This window comes from Gracilinanus agilis, chromosome 1, assembly GCF_016433145.1.
Source record: "Gracilinanus agilis isolate LMUSP501 chromosome 1, AgileGrace, whole genome shotgun sequence".
NCBI lineage: Eukaryota > Metazoa > Chordata > Mammalia > Didelphimorphia > Didelphidae > Gracilinanus > Gracilinanus agilis.
In genome coordinates, this window is record NC_058130.1 from 656,394,609 (window position 1) to 656,412,898 (window position 18,290).

An 18,290-nucleotide genomic window follows, 5' to 3' on the forward strand; every position below is an offset into this window, starting at 1 on the left:
ACTGAATCTTAAATTAGTTTAAATTGTGTTATCATTTTAGCTATATTGACTTGACTCAGTGATGAACAACAGATGTCTCTCCAATTGTTTTTCTTCCTTTGTTTTGGGAGAAACAATTTTATTTTTGAGAAAGAGTTAAAAAGAAAAAAATTTACTTATTTTTACTCCGTCTTCCTATTTATTTTTAAATTATAATAGAAATCTAGTTTTTTATATAATTCTAATTTTGTATATTGAAATGTTTATTGATTTTTATTATCATTAAAATAAAATTTAATAAATAAAAATTTATTATTTTTTCTCCCCTGGGAGAGGGAGGATTATTTCACACTTATGTGTATATAAACCCTAAGTATATCTTGGTAAATTAACTTCAAAATACTCTAAGTATTTTGAAGTTATTTTGAATAGACTTGTTATCTCATTTTCTCCTGGTTTGTGTTTTACCAAGTGTAAATTATGATTTTTGTGTTTTTTAAACTATCCTGACATTTCACAAAAACATTTCATCATCTTGATTAATTTTTAAATTGATTGTTCAGTGTTTTCTAAATATGCCATTATGTAATTTGTGCATAGGGATATCTGTCTCTTCTTTGTCAGTATTCATACCTTTCATTCTTCTGAATTATTAAAATAGCTAGAATTTATAGAATAATATTAAATAACCTTGAGGAAATTATGTATTATCTTATGTCTTAATTAATTATATTATGATCAAATCTGATCATAATGAATATTTTTTGTCTCTCTCCATGTCTCTTTCCAAAGTTTAAAATAATGTGCTTCTTTCTGTAGTGAGATTGCCACTACACTGTTCATACATTTCCACTCAAGTCATCCTTAATACTGGGCATACAAGGCATTGAACAGTGGAGGTCAATGATAAAAAAAGTTTCCATATTATAACACTTTGGTGGCAGAAAAAGAAAATTATCACAACAACAACAACTTGAAATAAAATAGGCATTTATAGAATTATTATGGGTAAGGAAATTGTCATACAAAATTATATGATTATTATTATCCAATGACAAATAATAAGTTCAAGGAATAAATTAAAATGTGGGTAGACTTGAATGAAGTGCTGCAAAGCAAATGGAATAGGAACAATTCAACAGTATACACAATAACAACACCAGAAATGAAAACAAAATTATGATGCAATTGATCTCAAATACACTGAAAAAGAAGTGTCGGTTTCAAATGAAAGACAGTAAAATACAGACTTCTCAGTAGAGAGAAAGAAAACTATGCTTATAGGATATTATACACGCTGTCAAACATGGTCATTCTGTTAGATTTTGTTTTATTGTTGTTGAAAAACAATATTGTGAATACATTGAAAAAAATTTTTTATGTTTAAAAGCACAAATAAAAGCTATGATTTTAGGTAAAAAAAGATTTTCGGATCATCTAGACAATGATCCAAGTGGTAAAATCCTAGTATTTTATATATACTAACAAAATTTTGCTATTGTCTAAGGACATATATTACATAATGCTCAATTAAAATAATTGTTTTAAAAGTCCATTAAAACCTCATATTGTTAGGGAAAAATTAGAGTCATGGGAGATAATGATATCATGACAGGGGGAAAAGCATTGTGAAATTACAAAATTAAGTCTTTTTAAAAGTACATATTGATAACAGAAGGAAGTTCAGAGGGAAGCAAAAACAAGCAGAATGGTTTTGGAATCTGTGTGTTCTAAGTAGTGTGCTTTCCTGATTTCTCCAAATTCTAGTGCCTTCTTTTCCAAACTATCTTGTAGTTCATGACTTTATATATATATATATTTGTTCACTTACTTTTATATCATTCATTTAAATATGTACTTCTCTACCCCATTAGAATATAAACTTTTTTCATAACAGAAATTATATTCTAAAAACTCAGAACTTTGCTGGGTACATAATAGGTACATAATACTTGAAGAGTGACTGTTGATTAATTGGTTTAACAATGACACACTTATGTGGCAATTTCTACTTCCATGTACAATTCTTTTTTTCCCCCTGCCTTTCCTTGTATATGAAGTACCTCATACTTGGTGATTTTTAAGTTCAAAACAATTTTTAAAAAAGTACTACACTATTTTGTTTAAATTGAACCAAGTCTTTGGGGCACCTTGACTATTGCCTCTATATGACATGCAGTTAAATGAGCAAATGACTGAATTAGTTCCATAGTATTAGGACAAAACAAAAAGCAACCTGTGTTTATAAATAGAAAAAAATAAAGGAGAAATGAAAAACTTGTCAGATCATCTGAAATATTTATAAATGATTCATGAATCAAAATTTTAAAAAAATTTGCAGTAAAATTCATTTATAAATGATAAGGACTAGAAACTAATGGGATATCCAACAGATAGGGAATGATGGAACAAAATCTTTTATTAATGCAATGAAATACTATTTAGCTGTAAGAAATAATGTAGGGGATAGTTTCAGAGAAACCTTGGAAGTAGTATATTAATTATCACAAGCTGTGAGAAGCAGGGGAATGATGTATGCATACAACAATAGCATTGTAAAAATTAACAACTTTTAAAGACACCAATCAACACAATGATCAATTATTATTTTGGAGCAGACATGATGAACATAATCCACCTATTAAGAGAGTCATGGACAGGGAAGCAACAGAGTAAAGGTAAAGGGCTAGAGCAAAATCTACTATACTTCAGCTGAAGTTAAAAAAGCAGAGGTTGCAATTATGATCTCAGACAAAGCAAAAATGAAAACTAAGCTAATTAAAAGACATAAGAAAGGAAATTACATATTGATAAAAGAAACCAGCAACAATGAAAAAAATATATATGTGCACTAAATGTAAACCACCCAAATTCCGAAAGGATTGATTACATGAGTTAAAAGAGGTTATAGACAATAAAACTATATTAGTAAAGGATATTAACCTTCCCCTCCCAGAATTAGACAAATCAAACCATAAAACAAGCAAAAAGAAATTAAGGAGGTAAGTAGAATTTTAGAAAAGTCAGACTTGGTAGACCTCTGGAGAAAACAAAATGGAAATAGGAAGGAATACGTCTTTTTCTCAGAAGTACATAACTGATTATAATGGGACGTAAAATTACCATATAACTAGTTGTAGAATAACAGAAATACTAAATGCATCCTTTTCTGAACATAATACTATCAAAATTACACTAAACAAAGGAATGGAGAAAAAATACTAAAAATTCATTTGAAACTAAATAAATTTATCTTAAAAAACAAATGAGTAAAAGAACAAATCACAGAAATGATGAACAATTTCATTAAAGAGAATAGCAGCAAGGAGATGATAGATCGAAATTTTTGTGATGTAGTCAAAGGAGTACGATTTAAATCTCTATTATTAGTAAAAGGACAATTTATATCTCTAAATGCTTGTATCAAAAAAAATAGAGAAAGAACAGGTAAATGAAATGGGTATGCAACTAGAAAACTTACAAAAAGTATAAATTAAAAATTGTCATTAAGTAAGAAGTTAGAAATCTTTACAATCAAAGAAGAAATTAATAAAATTGAAAGAAAACCATCTAATAACTAAATAACAAGTTGGTTTTATGAAACAAGGACAGATTAAATCATTTGTTAATTTGATAAAAATAAGAAAACCAAATTATTAGTATTAAAAATGGAAAGGGTAAAATTACAACCAATGAAGAAGAAATTAAATAAATTATTAGGATTTTACTCAATTATATGCCAATTAATCTGATAACCGAAGTGGAATAGATAAGCATTTAAAAAAATATAAATTGCCCAGATGAACAGAAGAGAAAACAGAATATTTACACAATCCCATCTCAGAAAATGAAATTTAACAAGCCATCACTGAATTCCCTAAAAGAAAGTCCCTAGGCCAAATGGATTCAAAAGTGAATTTTACCACACATTTAATGAACAATTATTTCTAATACTGTATAAACTATTCAGAAAAATAAGTGAAGAAGGAACTCTATGAAATGCTTTTATGTCACAAATATGATGTTGATAACTAAATAAGGAAGAACAGGAAGAAAATTATTTTTAACAAAATACTAACAAGGAGGATACAGCAATAGATCACAAGAATTATGTATATAAATATATATATATATATATATATATGTATATATATATTATGATCAAGTGGGTTTTATACCAGATATGCAGGGATAGTTCAATATTAGGAAAACTATCAGTATAATTGACCATATCAATAACAAAACAAATAGAAACCATATGATTATTTCAACAGATGCAGAAAAAGCTTTAGAAAGAACACAACACACATTCCTATGAAAAAACACTAGAGAACATTGGAATAAATAGAACATTGCCCAAAATGAGAAATAGGATCTATCTACAACCATTAGCAAACATTATTTATAATGAGCATAAACTATTTCCCAATAAAATAAGAAGTGAAAAAGGATGTCTATTATCACTATTACTATTCAATAAAGTATTAGAAATGTTAGCTGTCATAATAAGTAGAAAAGTAAATTGAAGGAATTAGAATAGGCAATAAAGAAATAAAGCTATCACTCTTTGAAGATGATGTGATGATTTACTTTGAGAATCCATCAAAAAACTAGTTAAAACAATTAACAACTTTAACAAAATAACAAGATATAAAATAAACACACAGAAATCATCAACATTTCTCTATATTACCAAGAAAGCCAAACAGAAAGATAAAAAAGAAATACCACTTAAAATAATAGTAGACATTATAAAATACCTGAGAAACTGCTTGCCAAAACAAATTCAGAAACTATATTATCACAACTACAAAACACTTCACATAAATAAACTCAGTACTAAACAAGTAGAAAAACATTATTTGCTCAAGGGTAGTCCAACCCAATATAGTAAAAAGGATAATTATTCCTAAATTAATTTATTTATTCAATGTTATACCAATAAAACCACCCAATAGTTCTCTCACAGAGCTTGAAAACAAAATTATAACAAAATTCATCTAGAAGAACAAAAGTCTTAGAATATCAAGGAAATTAATGAAAAAAATATGAAGGAAGGTGGCTTAGCTGTACTAAATCTCAAACTATATCATAAAGTTTTTGGAAGAACTCTTTATTTGACAAAACCTGCTGAGAAAATTGGAAAACAATATGACAGAAATTACTCATAGACCAACATCTCACACCATCTATTAATGTAAAGTCAAAATGGATACATGATTTAGAAATAAAGGGTGATGCCATAAACAAATTAGGCAAACACAAAATAGTTTAACTGTCAAACCTATGGATAAGAAAATAATTTATTTTAAGACAAGGCATAGAGAACATTATGAGACATAAAATAGATAACTTTGACTATATCAAATGATGTTATTATTATTAAATGATCAAATTAAGACTACATTAAAAGTTTCTATAAAACAAAAGCAATCAATATTAAAAGGCAAACAACAAACTGAGGAAAAAAATTTATAGTCTCTCTGAAAAATGCTTCATTTCTCCAATACATAGAAAACTGAATTGAATGTATAAGAGTATGAAATATTCACCAACTGACAAATTGACAAATGATATTAACAGGCAAATTCACAGATGAAGAAATCAAAACTCTCTTTAGTCATATGCAAAAATGCTCCAAATCACTAATGATTTGAGAAATGTAAATGAAAACAACTTTGAAATACCACTAAACATCCATCAAGCTGGCTAACATAACAAAAAAGGAAAATGATAAATATTAGAGAGAATGTGGGAAAATTGGGATGCTAATTCATTGTTGGTGGATATAATAATTCTAGAAAGCAATCTGGAACCATGTCCAAAGAGCCATCACACTGTGAATACTCTCTGACCCAGAAATGTCATGAGTAGAGTGGGTATTTAATCCTCCAAAAGGATTAAAAATAGGGGGGAAAGAACCTACCTATACAGAAATATTTATATCAACGTTTTTATGTGTGTGCTGGTAAAGAGCCAGAAACTGAAGGAATGCCAATCAGTTGGGAATGGTTGAACAAGTTATAGTATGTGCTTGTGCCATAAGAAATGGTAAACAAGATGATCACAAAAAAAAAAAAAAAAACAACTGAACTTATATGAAATGATGCGCATGAAGCAAGTAGAACTGGCACAATGTTTTACACAGTTAACAACAATAATGTATGATGATCATCTGTGAATTATTATATTATCAACAAGGGAAAGATCCAGGATAACCCCAAGTGTCTCATGACAAAAAGGAACATCCACCACCATAGAACTAACAAAGTCCAAATGCAGATCAAAACATACTATTATTTTTATTTCCTCCATAATTTTTTCTCTATTGTAAACAATGTATGTCTTGTTTCCCAATATGACGAACATGAAAACATATATTACATGGTAATATATGTAAAACTTATATCAGATTACTTGTCTACTTGGGAAGGGAGAAGGAGTAAGAGGGAAATAGAGAAAATGGATTGCAAAATGTCAGAAAACAAATACTAAAAAACTGTATTGACATGTAATCTGAAATTTTTTTAATTTATAACAAAAAAGAATCATAGGCTCAATATCTAGAATGAGAGATATATTTTTGTACATGGCTAATGTGAGAATTTATTTTGCTGGATTATGAATATGTATATTCGTTACATAAATTGTGCTTTTGTTGTTGCTTTGACCATTTTCATTGTCAGAGGGGGATATAGGAGAGAAAGAAAATAGTTGCTAACTGAAAAAAAATATATTTCTAAAAAATAAAATAGGAGAAAAGACATAGGTAAAGCGATGAACTATATATATTTCATAAAATTTCTATAGTATTTTCTCCTAATGATTTGCAAAAGGGAAACCACTGTTTTTTTGTTTTTGTTTTTGTTTTCATCACATTTTGCCTCATTTTTTGAACTGTTATATGAGGCAGTAGGAATGGCACTTAAGGTGGGGAAATGACCAACAGGAACTGGCCAAAGACATAGATATTTCCAGAGGAAATGTAATTTTAAAGGTAATCAGCAACTAATTCTTAAGAAATTAGAGAAAAGGTAGTCTACAAGTGAACATAGTGAGTAGACATAGTGGTTTTAGGATATATATATATTATACATAATATATATATATATATAATATACACTATTGCAAAAGTAATTGTACCTAGAAGATTACTGATCTCCATCAACATATAGAAGTATTCCTTCAACATGTTAACTATACTATTAGAATGTGGGCTCCTTACGGGCAAAAGTATTGTTTGTTTTTTATTACAGCTTGGNGTAATTTTAAAGGTAATCAGCAACTAATTCTTAAGAAATTAGAGAAAAGGTAGTCTACAAGTGAACATAGTGAGTAGACATAGTGGTTTTAGGATATATATATTATACATAATATATATATATATATAATATACACTATTGCAAAAGTAATTGTACCTAGAAGATTACTGATCTCCATCAACATATAGAAGTATTCCTTCAACATGTTAACTATACTATTAGAATGTGGGCTCCTTACGGGCAAAAGTATTGTTTGTTTTTTATTACAGCTTGGTCAAGATTAGTACAGATAATGAATCCATGAAGTAGTAGCATTATTCAAATTTGAACTACCAATTTCCACTGGGAAGGAGACAATTACCAAATTTTACATGAATATAGTTTCAAATAATGTAGATTTAATTACATATATTTCTTTGCAACTTCAGTACTTAAATAGAGTGCCTGGAAAAAAAGTTAGTGCTTAATAAAATGCTTTTAGATTTTTGATTTATGAATCAATAGAGGTTATGATAGAAAGTATCTCAGATAATAGAAAATAAGGATGTTGTTTTTCTTTTTAACCTAACTTTGTTAAAAATATGAAGCATTTAATAATATAAGCAATTCATAAGTGAGCCAACCATCTAAAGTATCATAGGAACCAGAGGAAATATAAGTTAGGTTATTTTCTATTTGATATTTTAAAAAATAGAGTGATTATTGTTACTTTACTCTGAACTACTTTTTGTTGAGTGTATGTGCCATATCAATCAATGTTAGCATTTTATACACATTTTCTGTATGTTCAACAATATTAAGAACTGTGGGGACTGCAGAAGATGTATAAAATGTGGTCTCTACCCTTAGGGAAGTTATGATCTCATTAGTGATATATTGTGAATCAAAACCTCTATTTTTTAGTCTGTCTTGACACAGGACTACTAGTTTTCATTTAATCTCATAAGGTTCCCTCAGGGTTACAGGGTTGTTTTGAATGAACTATGGAAACAAGAACTCTCCCAGCCTTTCAACAGAGCCTGGAAATAAAGTCAACATTTCATGTCACACTTTTCAAAAATTATGGAAAATACAAATTCACATTGAGATGGAGCAAAAAGTGAAAGAATCAAAGTCTACTCTCTCAATAGGATCCAGGAAGCTTAATGAACAGCTCTCCATTACAAACAGATGTCATGAACCTTGTTATATGAAATTCCAGAAGATAGTCATTCTGGCTTGTCTGACATCTAAACAGGTAACATTAGAACTTCAATCTATGACAGGATGTCAATCATTTTCAGAAGAACTTTTAAATGAAATACATGCATAGGGACTCAACATTGAAGACTTAATAGGAGAAATAAATGAAATAAAGATACATACCTATATATCTTATTCTGAATCCTTTTTTATTATTGCCATGATCTGCTGACCACTGGAGGAATACTTCATGACCATTGCTGGATATATTAAGAGCAGAGGAGTAATCTCCACTGAGTGAGATAAGCACTGGGCTTTGAATATTTGGTCCTTCATGTAGGAAAACCAAAACATAACAAGAGTTATATAGACAGAAAGTTTCTTTTCACTAGTAGAGAAACACTGATATGCCTAATTAAAAAAAACCACAATCTATTCCAAATTTACACCTAAATTAAATGCATCATGGGTGTTTCACAATCTGTAGTCCAGAGCCAAACTATTTTTCCCATCATTTTTTTTAGCTTTTTTTTTTTTTTTTTTTTTTTTTTTTTACTTAAGGCACATGTTTTTAAAAACAGCTTAATCACAAAGATAACAGGCATACACATACTGAAGTGATAATCTATTCATTATATTCATACTCCATTTAATCCTTCCATATAATTTCATTTCATAATTTGTCACAATTTAGTAATTTTTTTTTGCTTAGAAGGTAAGAGTGAAATAATTTATGAGTATAAGTAAAGCCAATAGTTACCATCATACACCTGAAGAACATCAAATTCCTTTTCTGTCTGGAAGAATTCTACAAACATGCTGATGTTATAGCCTTTTTCCACTGAAATGCTCCATGCACACATCTGGAGATTTGGGTAGCTGTCAGGATAGCCAGGACTCAATATGACACCAGTTGAATCTAACCGTAATTCATTGGCAGGGCAGAGTACTATGAAGTAAAAAAAGGTTACTAAATAATAGAAATATTTTTGTTTCTATGAACTAGTTAATAAAGTCCACTTTGCCCATGGCTGTGGTTGACTATGATTTCTATGGCAATAACAAGAAAGCTTGATGTGAAAAGTCCTGAGTTATGGACTAAGCGTGGCATTTGGTATGAAGATTGAAGGTTCAGCATATAGTTATAGAGAAATGACCAAAAATCTCTTGTAATTTTTACCTTTATACAGTATAAGAAAAAGGTATTACTCTTTTATTATAAATAAATACATGGAATACATCATATGCAATCACTCTCTTTTCTTCTCTTACCCATACATGCATGCACCATTGATAAAACCAACTGCTCTTGGATATTGGCTAAAAGCTGAGGTCATTTTCTGATAAGAGTTTATGTTTGGAGAATCAGTTCTAAGAAAAGATTCTTAGAATGTCACTCCTGAAAGATACCTAAGAGATCACCTAACCCAAAACCCTCATTTGACAAGTGAGAAAACAGATTCAGAGAATTAAAATTAGCATGCCTAATGTCAAGCAGGAATTTAGTGGCAAGTTTTGGACTAAAATGCAAGCCTCTTAAATCCTAGCAGAGTCCTCTTTCTATTAACTACTTTGCTCTGACTCCCCTATAGGACCTAAAATAGTATTAAAATGCAGAGGTGAATGGTATTTCTATTCTGCAAAAGTGATCTCATTCTGAGTTCTTCCAACAGATTTCTTCCCCTTGTCATTCTCTTTTTTTCACTTATCGTTTATTTTCAATCTTTCTCTTTACTGTCTCATTCACTACCACCTACAAGCATTCCCATATCTCATCCCTCTTGAAAAAGATTTTTACTTGATCCTTTCATCCTTATAAACAATCACCCTATGTCTCTTTTGCCCTTTGTTGCTAAGATCCTTGAGGAGGCTATCTCAATAGGTGTTTCCACTTCCTCTTCTGTTACTGTCTTCTTAGATCCTTACAGAATCAGCTTCCAACCTCATCATTCCCTTCAAAGTTACCTATGATCTCAATTGACAAATTCAATTGTCTTATCTCAATCCTCATTTTTCTTGAACTTTATGCAGCCTTTAACACTGTTGACCACTCTCCTTGATACTCTCTTCTCTCTAGGTTATTGGAATATCACTATCTCTTGGTTCTCCTCCTACCTAAAAAACTGCTCCTTTTCAGTCTCCTTTACTGGAGATCTTTATCCCAATTAAATTCTCTAATTTTAGGTATAACTCAGAATTCAGTTCTGGGCCTTCTTTTCTTCTCCCTCTATATTATTTCATTCTGTGACTTCAATATCTAAGCTGACTCTCAAATCTACCTTTTTTTTTAACCTAAAATCTCTGCTGGCCTCTAATCTCAAACTGTATGTACAGTAAATATCTTAAACTCAACCTGTCCAGAACTAAACTTATTAAACTCTTTCTCCTCAACTTTTTTTCACTTTTCAAGGCATCATCTTCTTCCTCCAGCTCAGCACTTCCAGTCTCACAGTCTTGGTGTCATTCTTAACTCCTCACTCTCTATCACTGCTTCCCTTGGATAGTCAATGTTTTGCCACGGGCTATCCCTTTTCAATACCTCTCAAATATGCTGCCTTCTCTCCTCCGATAATTCCACCATTATTCTATAGGCTCTCATCTCCTTGTGCTTAGCCTATTACAATAGCAAGCTGGTGGGTCTCCCCACCCCAGAAACTCCATTCCATTCTCCATTCAGTCACCTAAATGATTTCTCCCAAGCACAAATCTGACCGTGTCACTTCTCTATTTGATAAAGGTCAGTGGATGCTTATCACCTCCAGAACCAAATACAATTTTTTTTTTTGCCATTCCAAGTTCTTCACACACAATATCCCACCCTCTTCTCCCCTACTTCAGGACTTCTTAAACCTTATTCTCTGTGATTTATTCTTCAATCAAGTGACACTGGCCTCTTGAAGCAAGACACTCGATTTCTTAGCTCATATAATTGTCACTAATTATCCCTCATGCCTGGATAATTCTCTCTCATCATGGATGCCTTTTAATTTTATTATTAGAAAGGAGAATCTTATAGATATTTAAAAATAAATTCCTTGAAAGGATATGGACTGTATTACAGTACTCTGAAAGAGTTATGAATGAGTTTTTGAAAATTGGCAACAGTTCATAATTAGGTGCTGGTTATAATCTAAATATTTTACTTAAATTTCCCTTCTTAATCACTATTTGCAATTTAAATTATAATTTCACTAAGGGACAGGATTATATTACTGAAAGGCAGCTAGGTATGACAGTAGATAAAAATTGGGTCTGTTGTCAGTAAGAGCAGACCTGAATTCAAATCCAGTCTCAGATACATACTAGCTGTGTGACCCTCAACATGCCACTTAACTCTGTTGTCTCAGTTTCTTCACCTGTAAAATGAGCTAAAGAAGGAAATGGCAAATCACTCTAGTATCTTGGCCAGGAAAACCCTAAATGGGGTCATGAAGAGTTGGCCACAACCAAACAACAAAACTGTATTGCTAAGGGGTAGCTGGAAGGCTCAGTGGATTGAGAGTCAGATCTAGGGAGGGGTGCTCCTGGGTTCAAATCTGACCTCAGACATTTCCTAGCTGTGTGACCCTAGGCAAGTCACTTAATTCCCATTGCCTAGACCTTACCATTTTTCTGCCTTGGGACCAATACATAGTATTGGTTCTAAGATGGAAGGTAAGGATTTAAAAACAAAACAAAATTTTATTGCTTATATAATCAAGCCTCTAGCACATATTAGACATTTAAATATTTGTGGGATATAATTGATTCTGAATGATTCCTAGAGATAGCAATACCTAAAAATAATAGAATGCTTTATTTCATTTTATTTGTTTGAGGGTAGGAATGGAGTGGGCCTATATTTTGTTAAGTAAATCATACTTGTAATGAGAAAAAAAAACAACTTTGTAGTTATCTACAACATGACCCTCATTTTACAGGAGAGAAAACGAAAGATTTCTGTATTCAAAGCCTTTTTTTTCTCAATGTAAGAAGCAATTTGGTGTTTTAATTTAGAAGTTAACCAGGCAATTTCAGGCTAGTAAAAGTAATTAAGACACAGCGAACTGTGTCTGCATAAGATGTCACCTATTTTACAGAAAAAACTATCTTTTTTTCTGAAAAACAAATGTAAGTAACAATGAATGAAGGAAAGGATTTTCTATTTTAGGGCTCCTTAATAAGTTGCTCACAGTTCAAACTAAAATCTATGCATCTTTAGAATAGGTTTAAGAAACTTTTTTAAAAAAATGTTTGAACATAAGTTGTTAAATTGTTTCTTGAGTTATACAAACGTAAAAATATGTGTTTTTCCCGTTGTTCAAAAAGAACTTTGATCTTTGCCTTTAAAAAAACTGTGAAATTATAAACTTGAAAGTTGGTCAGACAAAAGAAAATAAAATTTCAAACCTTACAAAAACAATTGAGAGCCTATAATTAAAAAAAAAAACTTTCATAGCAACACTGAATCCAGTGCATTTTAAGGGAAAAATAAATTAATGTCTTTAATTCTTATTCAGTTTTATGAAATTAGTCAATTAGCAACACTGAATCCAGTGCATTTTAAGGGAAAAATAAATTAATATCTTTAATTCTTATTCAGTTTTATGAAATTAGTCAATTAACTGTTTTGGTTGGTTTCCTCAGTAAGAAAGAACAAGAATTACTTGCTACCTATATAAACATGATGAATTAAAAGTTCAGTGTTACAAGCATCAATTAAATATCTGCTATACAAGGCCTGAATAAGGCAATGGGGACAAAAAGTCAAAAATAACAATCCTTGCCCTCAATGAACTTTAATCCTACTTAGAAAGAAATAATATACACATGCACAAAAAATAAATTCAAAATAAATACTGGGTAATTTCAAGAAATAAGAGATCTTATATATCAGGAAATACCTATAGGAGGTGGTCCTTGAGCTGAATTTGAAAAGAAATTAGGTAAACAATACTAATTAGAGCCATCAGATAACATATTTGTATTATGCAATATATACACGATATATATTATATTTATTTTTTTCTTTGTGTCAGAATTTCATTAGGCTTAAAATACCCAAGATAAGAATCCACTCCCTACCTCAGTACCCTGAGACACCACTGAACTAATAGGTGGCTCAGAGAATAGAATGCTGGGCCTGAACTAAGGAAAACCTGCATTCAAATCCTACCTCAGACACTGACTAGTGGTATGATCCTATTCAAATCACTTAACCTCTACTTGCTTCAGTTCCCTCAACTGTAAAATAAGGATTATATTAGCATTTATCTCCCAGAGTTGTTGTGAGGATGACATGAGATAATATTTGTCAATGACTTAGCAAAGTGCCTGCAGCATATCAGGGACTCAGTAAATGTTTCTTCTTCTCAATCTCACCTTAATCTGGGGAAATCAAGACTTTTTTTTTTTTTTGACTTAGATATACTAGGGTCCAATGATCAAACATATACTAAGTTCTCTGTGCCAGGAATACAAACTGCACAAGTACCCAAAGAATGGCAGAGAACACTTCCTCCTCTCAAAGACTTCCCAATCTAATAGAGCAGACAACATGCAAATCACTATTTACGGCAAAATATATTCAGGACAAATTGGGGACAGTCTCAGAGTGGAGGCATTTGAATGGGGAGGTTTTAGCTGAAACTTGAGGAAAGTCATGGAAGGTAAAGGGGAAGACAGAGAAGGGGGAGAGCTCCAGGGAGAGGCGCCAGCTGTAGAAACTTTGTCAATGCTCATGCGCAGGTCCTCGGGCCTCTCCACCAGGTCCTTTTACTCCCAGATTTGGGATTATTATAATAAACAATGCAGCTCTATGCTCCCTTCTTTGTGGGCTTAATTTTCTCTCCTGCCCCAACAAGCACCAGAATCCAGAAGTCCTAATGATTTGTGATGGTAAGATGTGTCCAGGATTCTGAGCATCTGTCTTAGAGAAAGGAGAGAGTCGGTCTGAGGGGACACCACTCATGGGATTCCCAGCCTTTCCCATTTACCTCAGAGCTGGGACCAGAGTGCTTGTCCCAGTTAAATGGAGTTCTCAGAAATGGCTACCTTCACCCCAACATTGGAGCTGATTTTATATATATATGTCCTTATGTAATAAAGAAAATAGCACACAAAATTAAGTTACATATTCATGATAATACCTTGACATACAGGAGGTGCTCCATCCATCTGAAGCCGTTCTCCTAATCTACATGTTAGAATTTCATTGCCAACCAAAGTAAATCCTGGTAGACACTGGTATCTTATAATGTCACCTATTGGATATAAAGACTTCAGGTAAGTGACAATGAGATGAGAAAAATGAACATTTTGTCTTGAACATTCTAGGTTAATAGCCTTTATAATCTACAATATACATTATGGTAAAATTGGTAATATTGATGGGAATTGAAATTAAAATCTTATAAGTGACTAAATTAGTACATGTACAAAAACATGAGAATATTTCTTCCTTTTCCATGATAATGATTAGCATTAGTTTGTTTTCTTTACCAAATTATATAAATATAATTCACAACCAATATTAAAGAACATAATAAAGAATGAAATATACTTTCTCTACATCATTTTTTAAAGACATAAAAAGTCTCTGGATTAAATTTTATCCTGGTTTTTAGAGGAAATTTTTAATAAACATTTTGAGTATAACCACTCAAATGCAAAAATTTTCTCAGAAATGTGAGTTTTCCTTGCACACTCCCCTGAATTCCAAACATCCTTCACCATCAGAATTATGCCTGGATGTACAAAAGAACAATATAACTATGGGAGCACCTGTCTAATGTCAGAGGAAAATAACCTTAGAGGAACACAGCTAAACGCTTGAGAGAAACCACCAATAAGCTTAGTCATTTGTCACCAAAAGAGTCCCAGCTACACAGCTGTTTCAGCCGCTAACATCCTTTTCTAGACTACTTTTCCCTCCTTCCACCTGCACTAACTTTAAAATGCAAACCCAATATTGCCAAACCAGTAGGAAAGGAGTGAGAAATAGGAAGGCTTCTATTCACTTCTTTTTTAGGTGTTTCCATTTATCACTGAAATGGTAAGATTGTGTTAAGGTATTTTTAAAAAATAGTTTAATAAACTTTACCTATTTCAAATTCATCATCTTCTGTCAAAATTTCAGCGTTTGGTATGGGTGGTGGAGGCTGGCATACTCGAAGCTGATAGGCTAAAAAAAATGAAAATGCTTTTATTTATATTTTCTATACAGGTAAAGCATTGGTGGATAGAGCTTACACAGAAATGATTTCCTCATTTGGAAATTCTCTTTAGCAATGAAATCACAAGGCCTTTCTCTAATTCTACAAACATATATGCAAGTACACAAATAAATCAGAAGTCTAATTTGATATTACTACTTAATCTTAGCATGGACCTCAGTATTTGATTAGATATACTTCACTCTGCATGTTTTGTTTTTTTTTACTAAATGATTTCATGGTGTTCCACAGTTCACTTGTATTATTCCTATCTTTATTAATTAAACTGTAAATTCTCTAAGAATAAGGACCACTTTTTACATTTTATTTTATCCCCCCTAGTACCTAGCACAGTGAATATCATGGAGTATTAATACTTGATTATTTCTCAGAAGATCAAAATTCCCCAAATGATTTACAAATAAAATTATAGCTCTTGATTTCAGATGTCAATGTCGTCTCTCTTAATCCAATATCCTTTTGTGTCATCATATCATGCCAACCCCAATTCTGGCTGTTATTCCCAACCCCATTTTACCTCCTTTGCCCCTAAAACTTGGATTCTGTCTCTGGCAGATTCTGTTGAACTCTGATAGGTGATCTTTCACATTATCTAGCCTGAACCAACCTCCCATCACTCACAGACCAACTATGTCATCACTTCCCAGTTACCCTTTATAGTTCCCTTTTATATACTGTCTTCCCAATTAGAATATATAAGCTCCTTAAACGTGACATTATCTTTTAAAATATTTTATCTTTTCCCTAATTACATGTAAAAACAATTTTTAGCATTCTTTAAACATTTTTTTGAGTTCCAAATTCTCCCCTTCCCTGCCACTCTCCCTCTTTTATTCCCTCCCATGCCATGTGCAGAAATTTTCTTCATTATTTTTTATTTTTTCTCCAACACTTAGCATAATTCCTGGGTACATATCAAGTATTTAATAAATGTTTTATCTGTTTGTCCTCATTGTCTATTATAGATCACTATATGCCTTCAACCCATCCGACACAAATTTCTTTTCTATGCTGCACTTAAAATCTGTTTGTTACTCACTTGTCCTAACTAAAATGCCATTTATAAGGACATGAAAAGGCAGTTTTCAGATAAAGAAATCAAAACTATCAATAAGCACATGAAAAAGTGTTTTAAATCTCTTAATTAGAGAATGCAAATCAAAACAACTCTGAGGTACCAACTCACACCTAACAGATTGGCTAATATGACAGCAAAGGAAAGTAATGAATGTTGGAGAGGATGTAGCAAAATTGGGACACTAATATACTGCTGGTGGAGTTGTGAATTGATCCAACCATTTTGGAAGGCAATTTGGAATTATGCCCAAAGTGCTTTAAATGATCTGCCCTTTGATCGTACCCGAAAGAGATAATAGGAAAAAATATTTGTGCTCTTTGTGGTGGCAAAAAAATTGGAAAATGATGGGATGCCCTTCAATTGGGGAATGGTTAAACTAATTGGAGTATCTGTTGGTGTTAGAATACTATTGTGCTAAAAGGAATAATGAACTGGAGGAATTCAATGTGAACCGGAACAACCTCCAGGAAGTGATGCAGAGTAAAAGAGGCAGAACAAGGAGAATGTTGTACACAGAGACTGATACACTGTGGCACAATTGAACGTAATGGACTTTCCTACTAGCAGCAATGCAATAACCCAGGATAATTCTGAGGGACTTCTGAGAAAGAATGCTATCCACACTCAGAGAAAGAACTTTGGGAGTAGAAACACAAAAGAAAAACATTTCCTTGATCACATGGTTTCATGGGGATATGATTGGGGATGTAGACTCTAAATGATCACTCTACTGCAAATATTAATAATATGGAAATAGGTCTTGATCAATGATACATGTAAAATACAGTTGAATTGCTCATTGGCTATGGGGAGGGGGGATGGAGAAGGGGAGGGAAAGAATATGAATCATGTAACCATGGGAAAATATTCAAAAGTAACTAACTAAATAAATAATTTTTAATGCCATTTATAAACCAAAACTAGATTTTTGTTCTTTCAACATGTTGCTCTAACTTCACCTTCTATAGCAGATCTTACCAAGCTAAACCTATCTGACTTCAGTCTATGTCATTCTAGCAATCAAACCCGTAGTATTAGAGATTAGATATGGAAAGAAATGTTATGATCTTTTTCAAAGTAAGAAAAGGGTAAAAAACAGGAGTTAAGGCCATTTTTGATATTTTTGTATGTTTCCTGGTCACCATGGACAAATAGTTCATAGCATTTAAAGAGAGGATATTATATAAATAATTATTTCATTTTGATTGGCATAACTAAAATTTCTAATAATACTTGATATTGTATATTCTCAATAAATGTTTGTTAATCGATGAGTTTATCATGGTTAGCTAGATTTCTCTTCAAAACAGTGGATACAATCTACTACTGGGTCAGTACCTGAAGTTACTGTTACCTCAATTCTATGACTGCTATGATAAAGACCTGTATAGAAATTGTGTGACATTGGGAGAAAAAAACAATATAATGAGATTATTTTAAAAGTTGTTTTTTTAATTTTTAACTTTGAATAAACTAGATTGATTCTATAGGATATCCTAGAAGTCTCGTTGCAGATTTAAGAATTGTTTAAATTTGCACTCAGATATTTGAACACCCCACATTTATCGTGTTTCA

General features: G+C 31.6%; 1 protein-coding gene across 1 annotated transcript in view; it reads right to left on the reverse strand.

Moving 5' to 3' along the window:
- The window catches only part of CSMD3 (CUB and Sushi multiple domains 3), a 1,590,968-nt gene that overhangs the window by 131,162 nt on the left and 1,441,516 nt on the right, over window positions 1-18,290 (reverse strand). The window contains exons 45-48 of the mRNA XM_044684131.1: window positions 15,505-15,585; window positions 14,552-14,665; window positions 9,184-9,372; window positions 8,607-8,753 (exon numbers count right to left, since the gene is read on the reverse strand). Of these exons, the coding sequence (XP_044540066.1) occupies window positions 8,607-8,753; window positions 9,184-9,372; window positions 14,552-14,665; window positions 15,505-15,585 (531 nt within the window). The remainder of the gene's footprint in view (window positions 1-8,606; window positions 8,754-9,183; window positions 9,373-14,551; window positions 14,666-15,504; window positions 15,586-18,290) is intronic.